The sequence below is a fragment of the Pseudoliparis swirei genome, chromosome 2 (genome assembly GCF_029220125.1).
Source record: "Pseudoliparis swirei isolate HS2019 ecotype Mariana Trench chromosome 2, NWPU_hadal_v1, whole genome shotgun sequence".
Classification (NCBI taxonomy): Eukaryota; Metazoa; Chordata; class Actinopteri; order Perciformes; family Liparidae; genus Pseudoliparis; species Pseudoliparis swirei.
Window position 1 is genome coordinate 21,830,150 of NC_079389.1, and position 13,511 is coordinate 21,843,660.

The 13,511-nt window shown below is 48.1% G+C and overlaps 1 protein-coding gene across 3 annotated transcripts in view; it reads left to right on the forward strand.

Annotated features, from left to right (window-relative positions):
- Positions 1-13,511, forward strand: part of LOC130203365 (diacylglycerol kinase beta) — an 85,000-nt gene that overhangs the window by 23,808 nt on the left and 47,681 nt on the right. For all 3 annotated transcript variants that reach the window (XM_056429484.1, XM_056429491.1, XM_056429499.1), the window contains 4 exons: positions 153-395; positions 6,200-6,358; positions 6,498-6,547; positions 7,304-7,378. In XM_056429484.1, coding sequence (XP_056285459.1) covers positions 153-395; positions 6,200-6,358; positions 6,498-6,547; positions 7,304-7,378 — 527 coding nt within the window. The remainder of the gene's footprint in view (positions 1-152; positions 396-6,199; positions 6,359-6,497; positions 6,548-7,303; positions 7,379-13,511) is intronic.

Consider the following 13,511-nt stretch of genomic DNA (forward strand, 5'->3'; position numbering starts at 1 on the left):
GGGACGAGAGCCCTCCTGTGACCCCCCCCCCCCTCCCTCTTGTGGTGTCGTGGTATTTGAGTGGTGTCATTTGATCTGCATCCAGTTCCACTCTCTGTGCATCCTCATCTCCTTGTTCCCTCTCTCTCTCTCTCTGCCCCCCCCCCCTTCAGGGATAAATGGGAAGAGCATCCTGTCCGCAATGGGCCACCACACGCCGGAGCTCTCGGGGGCCGCCGCCGCCTCCCCGGCCTCGTCTCGCTCCTCCTCGCAGCGCTCGGGGACGGGGGTCCACGCGCCCGGGGGGGTCCACCGGTCTCCCTGCACCCAGGCCAGACCCTCGGAGGGGAGCAGCAACGCGCTGACCCCCAGCGCCGGCCCCGCCAGGTCGCCGGCGTCCCCCAAACTCTCCCCAGGTGAGGTGGACCGCGCTTCGTGTGAATTTTCAATTTTTTTCCGAAGTTTTAAAATTCCCGCTGTAAAAACACAGTAAAGCACATATATAATAAATAAATGCCTCATTTGCATATTTAAACAAAGTATTTAAAAAATATTGCCAAAAAAAGAAGTTTTTTCTTAATGTAAAAAATACACTGTGGAGGTTTCATTGAGATATCTATGAGTTTAGGAAGGAAGGAAACAGAGGAAGCGAAGGAAGCAAGTATGGAAGCAAAGGAAGCCAGGCAAGGAGGAAAGGAAGCCAGACAAGGAGGGGGGAAAAGGAAGGTAGGAAGGTAGGAAACAAAGGGAAGGAAGGAAGAAAGGAAGGAATGGAGGAAGCGAAGGAAGGCAGGCCGGAAGGAAGGTAGGAAGGGAAAGAAGGAAGAAAGCCAGGCAAGGAGGCTGGAAGGTAAGAACGGAAGGAAGCCAGGCAAGGAAGGGAAGGAAGGAAGGAAAGTAAGTCAGCCAGGCAAGGAGTGTTACGATCTCAGACACTTAGGAAGTAGGACCCAATTGCACGACCCGGGAGACAGAGATAAAGTATTTGTAAGTACCTTGTATTGCGGTTCTGCAGTGAACAAAATGAAAGCGCACGTGGTGAGGATCAAAAACTTTCAAGAGCACAACATAACCCGACCTGATCATGGCAAAAGACCAGACGAACTGACAAGGAACACTGGGAGACAGGGGAATTTAAGCACATGGTAACAAGACACAGGTGGGACCAATCAGGGGCGGGGCTGACACTGATGAGCATAGGAGACAGGTGTGATGACAGGTGAAAACAATCAGGAAGCCTGGAATGAGAGAAAGCGAACATAAATGACCTGAACCTCTCTAGCATATCTGTCGGTGCACAACAGTACCCCCCCCTCTAGGGCCAACTCCTGATGGCCCAGGCTGATTGTAAAAGTCGTGGATAAGAGTCTTGTCTACGATAAATGAAGCAGCTATCCAGCTTCTAGCCTCAGGACCGTAACCCTTCCAGTCTACCAGGATTGCTTGCCCCTCCCTACGGACCTGCAGTAGCTTGCGGCCCTTGTAAACCTCGCACCCTGCAAAGAACTGGGGCGGTGGAGGGCTTGGAGGCGGGAACAAGTGTGCTCTCACACACCGGCTTGATTCTACTCTCAAGGTCCTGGGGAGTTGCAAGCGTGGGTTGATGACTCTGGACACTGGAAACGGACCCACAAATCTCGGGCCAGTTTCTTTGAGGCGACATGGAGTGGTAAGTCTTTGGTAGAGAGCCAAACCTTTTGGCCTGGACTGTAGGAGGGAGCGACCCTGCGATGAACGCCGCAACAGCCTTCATCCGAGCTGAACTTGGAGAAGAGACTGGCGAGCACCAGCCCAAACTCTCGACGTCTGATCATGGCATGTGCCGATGGAACCATCACCTCTTCCTCGTTGTTAGGGAAAAGTGGAGGCTGGAAACCATTGACACAATGGAATGGAGAGAGACCTGTGGCCGCGGGAAGGGTATTGTGGGCAACCTCGACCCATGTGAGGTGGTCACTCCAGGTGGTCTGGTTCCGGGAGACGAGACACGTGGCGTAGTCTCTAGTTCTTGGTTCAGACGCTCCGACTGTCCATTTGACTGAGGGTGATATCCTGATGACAGGCTGACGGTGGCACCTATGAGTCGACAAAACTCTTTCCAGAAGGCGGAAATGAATTGTGGACCCCTGTCGGAACAATGTCATTAGGGAATCCATGGATCCTGAATACGTGATTCATCATGACCTCTGCGGTGACTTTGGCAGAGGAAGCTTGGTCAATGGGATGAAGTGAGCCATTTTGAAAATCGATCAACCACTGTTAGAACCGTAGTCTTGCCTCTGGATGAGGAAATCCTGTCACAAAATCCATCGAAATGTGTGACCAAGGACGATGGGGAATCGGCAGCGGCTGGAGCAAGCCCATCTTAACTTGAGATGAGGTCTTATTACACGCACACCGACAAAGCCGCTACATACTCACATACACATTTTCTTCATGGATGGCCACCAGAAACGTTGTTGAATCCTGAACATTGTTCTTGCTACTCCCGGATGGCACAAAGCACAGATGAGTGAGCCCAGTGGATGACCTTGGGTGAAGAGCCTCAGGAACAAACAGCAGATTGTTGGGACACTCGCTAGGCGCTGGATTCATGACATTTGCCTCTTTAACGTCTGACTCCACTTGCCAGGAAAAGGCTCCGATCACCCGGTTAAGTGGAAGGATGGTCTTGGGCTCTACATAAGTGGTTCGGGATCGTAAAGACGAGACAAAGCATCGGGTTTTGATTCTGAGACCGGAACGAAAAGAGAGTGTGTTGAATCTACTAAAGAAAAGTGTCCACCTGGCCTGACGGGAGTTGAGACAACAGCCTTTCTTATATATTCTAGATTCTTGTGATCTGTCCAGACTAAAACGGTTGCTCTGCACCCTCCAGCCAGTGTCTCCATTCCTCGAGGGCAGCTTTTACAGCTAACAATTCCTTGTTTCCCACGTCCATAATTCCCGTCGTCACGTTGTCAACGACAGGTAAGCACATGGATGCATCTTGTTGTCTTCTGCAGAACGTTGAGACAGTACTCCTCCAATTCCCTCATTGGAAGCATCCACCTCGACCATAAACTGGCGCTGGGGATCTGGAATGGTGAGTATGGGAGCTGATGTGAATCTATCTCTGAGAAGTTTGAAAGCAAGATCCGCCTGGGGGTCCACTTGAAGGAACCTTAGAGAAGTCAGAACATGCAGAGGAGCAGCAACAGAACTGAAATTCCTAATAAACTTCCTATAGAAGTTAGCAAATCCTAGGAACTGCTGAACCTTTTTCCTGGAGTCTGGTGTGGGCCACTGGGATACTGCACTGACTTTCGCAGGATCCATTTGGATATGATTAGGTGAGACTATGTATCCTAAGAAAGACACCTCTTCTGTGTGGAACTTCTCTGCCTTGACATATAGCTGATTATCCAGTAGTTTCTGCAAAACTTGGCGGACATGGTTAACATGAGATTTAGCGTCTGGGGAGAAAATCAGTATGTCATCCAGATACACAAACACTGAAATATTCAAGAATTCCCGCAAACCTCATTCACAAAAGCTTGAAAAACAGCGTGCATTGCACAGTCAAAAGGCATTACCAAGTACTCATAGTGACCATTCTGAGTGTTGAATCCAGTCTTCCACTCATCCCTTGTTTTATTCTAACCAAGTGATATGCATTTCTTAAATCCAACTTGGTGAATATCTTGGCCGTTGAAGCAGTTCAAAAGCAGATGACATGAGTGCAGAGGATAGCGGTTCTTCACCGTAATGTCATTTAGTGGACTGTAGTCTATGCAAGTCTCAGAGACCCGTCTTTCTTTCCCACAAAGAATCCGCTCCGGCTGGAGGCGATGAAGGACGGATAATCCCTGATTTGAGTGAAGAGGAGATGTATTCATCCATTGCTGTTCTCTCAGGTCTCGAATCGAGTAAAGTCTCCCTTGGGAATGGGGGCTCGGTAAAGAGATCAATGGGACAGTCAAAATCTCGGTGAGGAGGTAGCGACAAGGCTTTAGACTTGTTTACGCGCTTTTAAATCATGGTAACAGGAAGGTACCTTGTGTAGATCAGGATAGTCAGGGTGATCTATAATGATCCTACTAGAGTCTGTTGGTGCATTAACAGGTTGCGAAGTTTACACCTGCCCTTAACCCCATTCCTTAACTTTCCTGAAGGCCAGTCTATGTGAGGATTGTGGATCTTCAACCAAGGAAACCCCAAAATAATCGGGTGCTGAGTCGACTCAAAATATGAAATTGCATGCTCTCGCATGGTCCTTATTTATAGTAATCTGTATGGGCTCAGTGCAATGGGTAACTGTGAACAACAAGCGGCCATCTAAGGCACTGGCACTAACAGGATGAGATAGCGGGACAGTTTTATTTTTAGCTGTTTGACTAGGCCCCAGTCTATAAGGCCCCTGAGTCTATTAACACACCCTGGTCAATGGTCTGATTGTTAATACAAATGTCTACCTGAGTAACAGGTCGAGGAGGGAAGTCTGCAGGAAACTTGCTCACCTTTTGACTGGTGAGCACGATCTTTCCCGGGCATGAAGCGAGTTGATGACCCGCTGGCCGCAGAAACAGCAACCTCCCGTGACGGGGCGCTGCTCTCCTCCAGAGAAAGCCTGGTTCTTCCAAGCTGCATGGGTTCACGGAGTCATTCGGAAGTGTAGTCCTCAGATGGTCCGGTAACAGAGCTGAAATCCTCCGCTGGCGGCGCGACCCTCCGGGCGAATTGGAAGCTGGGAATAACATCTCGGTTTGCGTCGCTCTCCTCTCTCTCTTTCCGAAGGTTATCGATCCGGATGGCCACAGCGATGAGGATTCCAGATCCCGGGTGTCTCCAGTGGAGCCAGCTGGTCCTTTATCGGTTCCGAAGTCCTGTCATGAAGGCGGAACATTCCATCCGCTGTCCGCTGCTGCTGTACGAAACTCGATGGCATAATCAACCACCTGACGGTTGAGCTGACGTATTGAAACAGTCTTCTGCTGGCCTCCGTAGCAGGCGATGAGTGGTCAAAATGCGCCTCATAGTCTCTATGAAATCGGCCAATGAGTAACATAGTTCGGTGTCTCTAGACCATTCTGCAGTAGCCCAGGCTGCAGCTCTTCCCGTTAAATGAGACACAATAAACGCCACTTTACCATGCTCAGATAAAAAGCTGCTGGGTTGTGTTGAAAATGCAGATCACACTGTACCAGAAAGGCTCTGCAATTGAAGAGTCTCCGGAAAATCTCTCCGGAAGAGCCAGCCGTAACGGGAGGAAACAGCCTGACCTGGGTCGTCAGCTGGAGTATTGACAGGCAAATTCTCAGCTGTGGATGACGTCACCGGAGGAGCAGTCTGTTGATGAGTGAAAATTATTCATTTGGGCAACCAGTTGTTGCATCTGTGTAGATAATTCTTCCTGAACCCCGCCTGGCGTCCTCTCAGCTCTTGTATTTCCGGCTGACTTTGTCCAGTTTTTCCTCGTGATGAAAAATCGTCACGCCCTGTACCGACAGATGGCGTGAGCGTTCTTTCTTGGCTGAGGTCCATAATGTGGTCAGTTATTCTGTTACGATCTCAGACACTTAGGAAGTAGGACCCAATTGCACGACCAGGAGACAGAGATAAAGTATTTGTAAGTACTTTATTTTTCGGTTCTGCAGTGAACAAAATGAAAGCGCTCATGTAGTGAGGGATCAAAAACTTTTCAAGAGCACAACATAACCCGACCTGATCATGGCAAAGACCAGACAGACTGACAAGGAACACTGGGAGACAGGGGAATTTAAGCACATGGTAACAAGACACAGGTGGGACCAATCAGGGGCGGGGCTGACACTGATGAGCATAGGAGACAGGTGTGATGACAGGTGAAAACAATCAGGAAGCCTGGAATGAGAGAAAGCGAACATAAATGACCTGAACCTCTCTAGCATATCTGTCGGTGCACAACAAGGAGGCAAGAAAGGAAGGAAAAAAGTCAGGTAAGGAAGCAAGTAAGAAAAGGAAGCCAGGCAAAGAGGTAAGGAAGGAAGGAAGATGGGACAGCCTTACCCCTACGCAGGCAGGCAGGAGCAAACTGACATATATATAGATATAGATATATAGAATATATACATATATTCTATATATATAAATATAATATATATATATAATATATATATATTCTCTCTATATATATTCTATATAAATATATATATATAATATAGAGAATACAGTTAAATATGGACACTCTTTCTGTCTGTAGACCCGAGTCGCTCCGAGAGACACCTGTCGCTGCGCAGGAGGAGCCCGTCGCCCCAGAAGGGGGGGACCCCCCTGCCGTCGCCCCAGGTGGTCTTCCTCAAGGACATCGTCTGCTACCTGTCCCTGCTGGAGACGGGCACGCCGGAGGACAAGCTGGAGTGTGAGTGATGGGGGGGGGGGTACTTCAGGTACCTGAGAGCCCAATCCCCTTATCCCCTTCTAGCCCCCTAGTCTCTGCCCCCCCCCCCCCCCCAGCATCCCAGTCACCAGGGATCTCTTGTTCTCTCGGTTCCCTCTAGTCATGTTCCGGCTGTACGACACGGACGGCAACGGGGTTCTGGACAGCTCGGTGAGGGTCTCCTCTCACTCTCTCTCTCTCTCTCACTCATTTTACTCTCTTCATCTTCATCTTCCCCTCAGTGTCTCCTCTCTTTCCGGCTCTGAGAACAGACGTGACATACTGTATTTGCATGAGATCGTTTGTAACTGGCTGTTCACTTTAAGATCAGAGGAGTCGCCCCCTAGTGGTCAGAAGAGAGAATGCAGCTTTAACACATGAAGAATAGACTTCTATACAACCAGAGGAGTCGCCCCCTGGTGGTCAGGAGAGAGAATGCAGCTTTAACACATGACGAATAGACTTCTATACAACCAGAGGAGTCGCCCCCTGGTGGTCAGGAGAGAGAATGCAGCTTTAACACATGAAGCATAGACTTCTATACAACCAGAGGAGTCGCCCCCTGGTGGTCAGCAGAGAGAATGCAGCATTAACACATGACACATATACTTCTATACAACCAGAGCAGTCGCCCCCTGGTGGCCAGCAGAGAGAATGCAGCTTGAACACATGACGAATAGACTTATATACAACCAGAGGAGTCGGCCCCTGGTGGTCAGTAGAGACAATGCAGCTTTAACACATGAAGCATAGACTTCTATACAACCAGAGGAGTCGCCCCCTGCTGGCCAGTAGAGAGAATGCAGCTTTACCACATGAAGCATAGACTTCTATACAACCAGAGGCGTCGCTGGCCTTCGCGTTGACTTCTAGCATGTCTGTGGTCGTCTCTGGCCGTGTTCTCATTGTGCATCCCTCTTCTCGTAGGAGTTGGACCGCATCATCAACCAGATGGTCCACGTGGCAGAATATCTGGAGTGGGACTCCACAGAACTACGACCGGTGAGCAGAAAATATACAAAAATAAAGCAGCTTGAAACTGACTTTGCAGTAAAGTTTGAGGATATTTTCTCTCTCTAAATGAGTTCAAATGCCTTTTATTAACAGAAACAGTGAAAACACAAGAGCAGAACATTCATAACTAAAGACAGCAAACCCCGAGATGAGGACCATAGAACAGTATCAGGAAGGAAGGAAAGGATGGAAGGAAGGTAGGAAGGAAGGTAGGAAGGAAAGGAAGGATGGGAGGTAGGAAGGAAGGTATTAAAGGAAGGTAGGGAGGAAGGTAGGCGGGAAGGAAGGAAAGTAGGTTGGTAGGATGGAAGGAAGGTAGGAAGGAAAGTAAGGATGGGAGGTAGGAAGGAAGGAGGGAAGGAGGGAAGGAAGGAAGGTAGGTAGGAAGGAAGGTAGGGAGAAAGGAAGGAGGGAAGGAAGGTAGATAGGTAGGTAGGAAGGAAGGGAAGGATGGGAGGTCGGAAGGAAGGTAGGGAGGAAGGTAGGCGGGAAGGAAGGAAAGTAGGTAGGAAGGAAAGTAAGGATGGGAGGTAGGAAGGAAGGTATTAAAGGAAGGTAGGAAGGAAGTAGGAAGGAAGGTAGGGAGAAAGGAAGGAGGGAAGGAAGGTAGATAGGTAGGTAGGAAGGAAGGAAGGTAGGAAGGAAAGGAAGGATGGGAGGTCGGAAGGAAGGTATTAAAGGAAGGTAGGGAGAAAGGAAGGAGGGAAGGAAGGAAAGTAGGTAGGTAGGTAGAAAGGAAGGAAGGAACGTAGGTAGTGTTGGAGTTGGACAGCGTCACACCACCTGGACGGTACTCACTGGGAAAAACAGCGGTAGACTTTTACTTTAACTCTATAAAGCGTTTATTCAAAATCAGGATACAAACAGACAATCATGCGCATGGACCCCAATCCAGAGCTGTCACCGATGGCCCCAGCGCTGCAGAAAGGATGCCGGTTCGGAGTGTTCGGCCATTTTAAATAGCTGAAAGGACCAGTTCTGATTGATCAGGAGATAAGGGGGTGGGGTTTTCTCATTGGCTCTTGTTCCTCTGCTTCCGCCGTTGTCGCTCCTTCATTGGTTCTTCTCGTCTGCCAATGAGTGCATATGTTGTGAAAAGAAGTGTGAGAAGGGGAGATAGTTGATTTAATAGTTCCTCTCTTGTAAGAAGACTCCCTTCGGGGCCTTATCTCTTCAGGGATGGGGCCTGGATCTTCTCCGAAGGTCGTCCACACACCGGGGGGGGGGCTTCTTCCCACGTGTGAGTGTGTGAGCGTGTGAGGGGGATCGGTGAAGGGGGGTCAGTGAGGAGGGACAGTGAGTGGCCTCGAGTGTCTGAAAGGAGAATAATGGCCACATCTGGACCCTTCCTTATCTATCTTCCTGGTGAGGTAAGGACTGTGATTGCTCTTTCTAAACTATGAATACAATGAGCTCTCTGTCTAGTCATCTTCTTGGATGAGTGCAGTGCAGAAGGGGGGGGTGCATAAAAATTCCTTAGGTGTCACTGTTATCTTTCTTTAGATCAGCTCAGACGCCAGAGTGCCCTGCCGAAGATTTTAACTTCCATTCAGTGTTTTCCATCTTACACATAATATTTATGCAAACAATACTAGGCTGTGCTAAGCTAAAATATATATTCTTTACAAATCCCTCTTTTCACATCCGCTGGATGTGAACCTTTACTCCGGGAATATTTATCTCCCTCTTTATGCCAGATCTTGTCATGGCCTGGCCTCCCTAAGTGGCTATGTGTCCTGGTCTCCTCGTCCTGTCTTAGCTCTGCCACTTGACGTGAATGAGTCTCCTGAAATATGATCTTTCGTTGCCTAGATTAAGGTCCCATAAGACCTGTAAGATACCTATTTCTCGGGGAGAGAGTCTCTCTCTGTTAGGGATGGAAACAGGGGCGTGGTTTCTGTCATGTGGTACCCCGATCCACCCTCTTAGATCTTCCATCCTAGGGAAGTCAGTAGGTGTGTGTGCGTTAAATCTGTAATGTGCAGGTGTCGAAGGAAAGAGGTGAAATTGAGAGTGGTCAGGCAGGCCTGGGTCTTGTATCCTAGCGGCTGGTGAGTAGCAGGTTGGCATCCTGATAACCAGTTGACGATCCGGTCCCCGCTGCAATCCATCTGCTTCAACCCTGTCTGGTCTGCGTCATCTACTTCGTCCTTCTGGTCCTTCTGGTCCTCTGGTCCTCTGCTCCTCTGCCTGTCGATGGGGTCTTTATCCGGTGGTCTTGAACTTGATTTCATCTGGATCGTCCTGGTCAGGCTTGTTGTTCTTCTTCCACTGGTGTCGCATGGGCCCTGGATACGAAATGACTCCCATGGGCAGCATCGTGGGTGGTAGAGCGTGCTCTTCATTGGCTCCTGGCTCCTCTGCTTCCTCAGCCATCCAGCGTCGAGATATCTGTTGATGAGACCCCGCTATCTCTGATCCCCAGAGTCTTAGACTCAAAATCTGCCAATCCTCACTCAAAGGTGAGTCCAGCCTTTAACACCTAGTGATTAGTTCAAAGTTCCGCTAGAACAATGGAGGGGTCAAATGTCACTAACCCACAGTCAAAATATCACTTCCGGTCAAGTCGCTTAACCAAGTATTTTCACAATAAGAGTCTTCTTTTCTTGCGATTTCTCTCTCTTTTCTGTCTAGTTCTTCTCTCATTTGTCTCTCTCTCTGTCTCCTTCTTGTCTCCTTTCTTTGCCTGTCTTTCCAACCTTTCTTTTCCTGTCTTTCCTACTTTTCTTTTCCTGTCTTTGTTATTCTAAGTCACTTCACGTAATTCAACTGGCTTCAATCTATAATATTAACATACAGTCGCTCTCATGCAACATACATTAAAAACAATGTTCTCCCTAATCTTTTCTATTATAATGTCTTTCTATCTGTATTAATTATTAACACAAGACCTCCGCAGATGTTATCAAAATGAACTATTAATCGGACGGTTTTGGTTTATCTATTGTCAGTCCCCCAGGACTAAAAGAGATTTCCAGTCCCGAAAGCTAATGGATTAGGTGTATTTTTGGCAGGTTCTTCTCTAAACCTCACATGACTAATCCTACGATAATGGCAAGGGTTCGTCCCATGACTATTAGAACATTTTGGCTCATTCACAACTATTCCTATAGTGGTTTGCGGGGGGACCTTCTAGCAGGGCTATCAGGCTCCCCGAAACACCTACGGAACGACCTCTGTGGCATCAACATTTTTCGATCTGATTGTGTTTCTGTCAATGTCCCTGTTGGACAGGTAGCTGGGGCACAATGTGTCAGGTGGTGTCAAGGTGCCTCTGCCTTACCCTTGACCTGGACCATGTGTGAAGTAACCTCCTTCACTTCGTACAGACCAGTCCACCTAGGCTCAGTCCACTTCCTCTTGTGAACGCTGACCCTGACCCAGTCACCTACTTTTACTTTGGTTGGCTCTGCTGCCTCCGGATCGATCATCTGGGCTCGAACAACCTGGTTTGAGAGAGCTTTGGTGAGAGAGAAATTAGAGCTTTTATGTATTCTGACATTTCAATTTTGCAGACATCCAGAGGTGGCATATGACCTCCATCTCTGGGTGGCTCTGGCATACTTCTTCCTGTTAACAACTCACTTGGTGACGTCTTCCCCCCTGGTAATGATCTCATGGTCATCAATACCAAGTGGAAGCGCCTTCGCACATTATCCTTTTAATAATTTGATTGGCTCTCTCGACCAATCCTTGAGACTGAGGGTGATATATGGACCCAAACTTGTGGGTTATGCCCAGTGCATATCAACTTTCCCCAGCAGTTTGTTGTTAAAATGTGTTCCGTTGTCGGACCTGATGCGTCTTGTAACTCTATACCTTGAGTGTGTGCACTATATGGGATGTGGTCAAACACTCGCAAGTTGTGTGTACAGGAGTGGCGGCTCTTCTTCGAATCCGTCGACGTTGAACCCCATCTACTATCACCACAACTATGGAAGGAACACAAATAAGATTACATCTTTTCATTTATCAAGCATATTATGATTTCAACAAATATTTTTATGGTTCTCGTTTGAGTCACTGATTCTAAACCTACTGCTATCTGATCTATTAGTCTGTACTTGTCTGGCCCTCTTCTGCCTATTCTGGCGTCAACATAGATTGTTGTGTGCTTCTATCCCTCTTTTGAAATAGGATGGAATTCCCAAATCCGTCCTTTTCAATAATACTAATCTTAATAAACAGTCAACCTCTAGAAGAAAGGAGAGAAATAAAATAAAAATAAAAATGCATGCGTCTGTCAAGTCAATGCAGGAGAACCATGTCTTGTCTGAACTCACAGCGTCATCATTGTGCTTGGGTAAGGAATGTCATAATAAGTCGGCATAATTAGTAAAGAACGGGTTACAAATTTATTTATTGGCCCCAAATCAAGGCCCATTTTCCAGGTTTAGGAAATTAATTAATTAATGTATTCCAGGGAGCCCTCGTCCTCTCCAGTACACCTGCCTATAACAACCATTCTATGATTTAAAAAATATATCTACAGTCTGTTCCATCCTTAAGGGATGCTGGTGACGATTAAATTGGAATCGCACGCGGTTTTAACTCTCTCTACGGGAGCTATTGGAATCAGTCACACGTCAGTTCACCCTTCAGTCCTAAAAGTGTCTGGAAATAAGTTAAGCATGTTGTCAGTGTCCCCATGATCAGTGTTCTCTCTACTATGTGTGTGTCTAAGCATGTGTCTAAACATGTGTCTCTTAATACTAACTGGACCTCCGATGTGTGTGCAGTTCTTTACATGTTCTCAAATGTGGAGTAATGCAAGTGTTAATTTTGTGTGTGCACCCAGTCCGTAGCCTCAACCTCTGCTTTCACCATTGTTCTTCTCTTTGCCTCCACTCTGGACAAACACTGATGTGGAGCTGCGGTGTCAACGACTGAATACAATCTGCAACTCTGGTGTTCTTTCAACAGCCGCTGCTACTCCTTGCTTCTCTGCATAGATCTCCAAGCCTCCTCAGCTGGGTCTTCACGAACCTCAATCTCGTGTTGCAGGCAGTCCCTCAGGATCTCAGATCTCATCTTGTATCAAGGAGGAGTTAAGGGCACAATGTCTTTGGTCCCCTGGTGGCGAGTAGGGATGCAGGACTTTGAACCAAAGTCTCCACTGCTGGATGTTGTCATGCAGAGGTGTGGTGTCATCATCATCTACTCTGTCCCACCGGACCCTTTGCTTCCTGTTCAGTGTCTCTTTAGTCTCCAGTTGAATCATTGGCTGACCAGTGGGTGTGGCACATTTCTGTTTAGTGGGTACAGTTCGCTGTCAGCTGTTGGATCTGGGTACGCCTAATTGTGTGTCTCTGGTCCGGGCCTGGTGCCGTGGATCACTGTTGCCTTGTGGCTGTGGCTATGTGTTGGGTGCTTGTTATGGCGGGGTTGACATTATGGGAGTACTGAAGCGGTCCTGACTGAGACTGCTAACCCTGTGGTGGATAAGGACAAAAATTAGCCCAATGTCCAGCCTGACTATCATTAAAAATTTATTAATACTCGTCTAAAGCCTCCGTTGCCCCAGTTGTTACTCCTCTTACTCCTGAACGGGCTTCTTTTATGCAAATTCTCTCTCTGTTGTTGGGCCCCATTTATGGGCTGCTGACCCGCCTGTTGCGGGACATAAGGTTTGAGGGAACTAAGCTTGAAGCGGTGCAAACGTGGCTTGCTGTGGCTGTTGATAGATCAGTGCTTATGGATTTGGAGGAGGAGCTGGATACGGGACTTAAGGTCCAGGTTGTGCTGCTGTCTGCTGCAGAGGGGGGGGGGGCTGTTGAGGGGGAGTCTGCTGCTGTTGTTGAACAGGGGTTCCCTGGGGTCCATTGTACCCTCCAGGTCCTCCTCTGTATCTTCCTCTTCCTCTGCCACCTTTCCCGTAATAGTTACCTCTAGGCCTCCCACAGTCTCTGGCAAAGTGCCCTGGCTCCTCACATATGTAACAATTGTATGGGCCTGTTGTCCTGCCTCCTCTACCAGGTACATAGTTGGAGTCGTTATGGTGTCGTGTGTCGTCAGTCTGTCCGTACCACCCGTTATTCAACGGCTGGGGATTCATCTGTGGGGAGGGTAGATAGATAGATAGATAGATAGATATATACTTTATTAATCCCCAAGGGGAAAT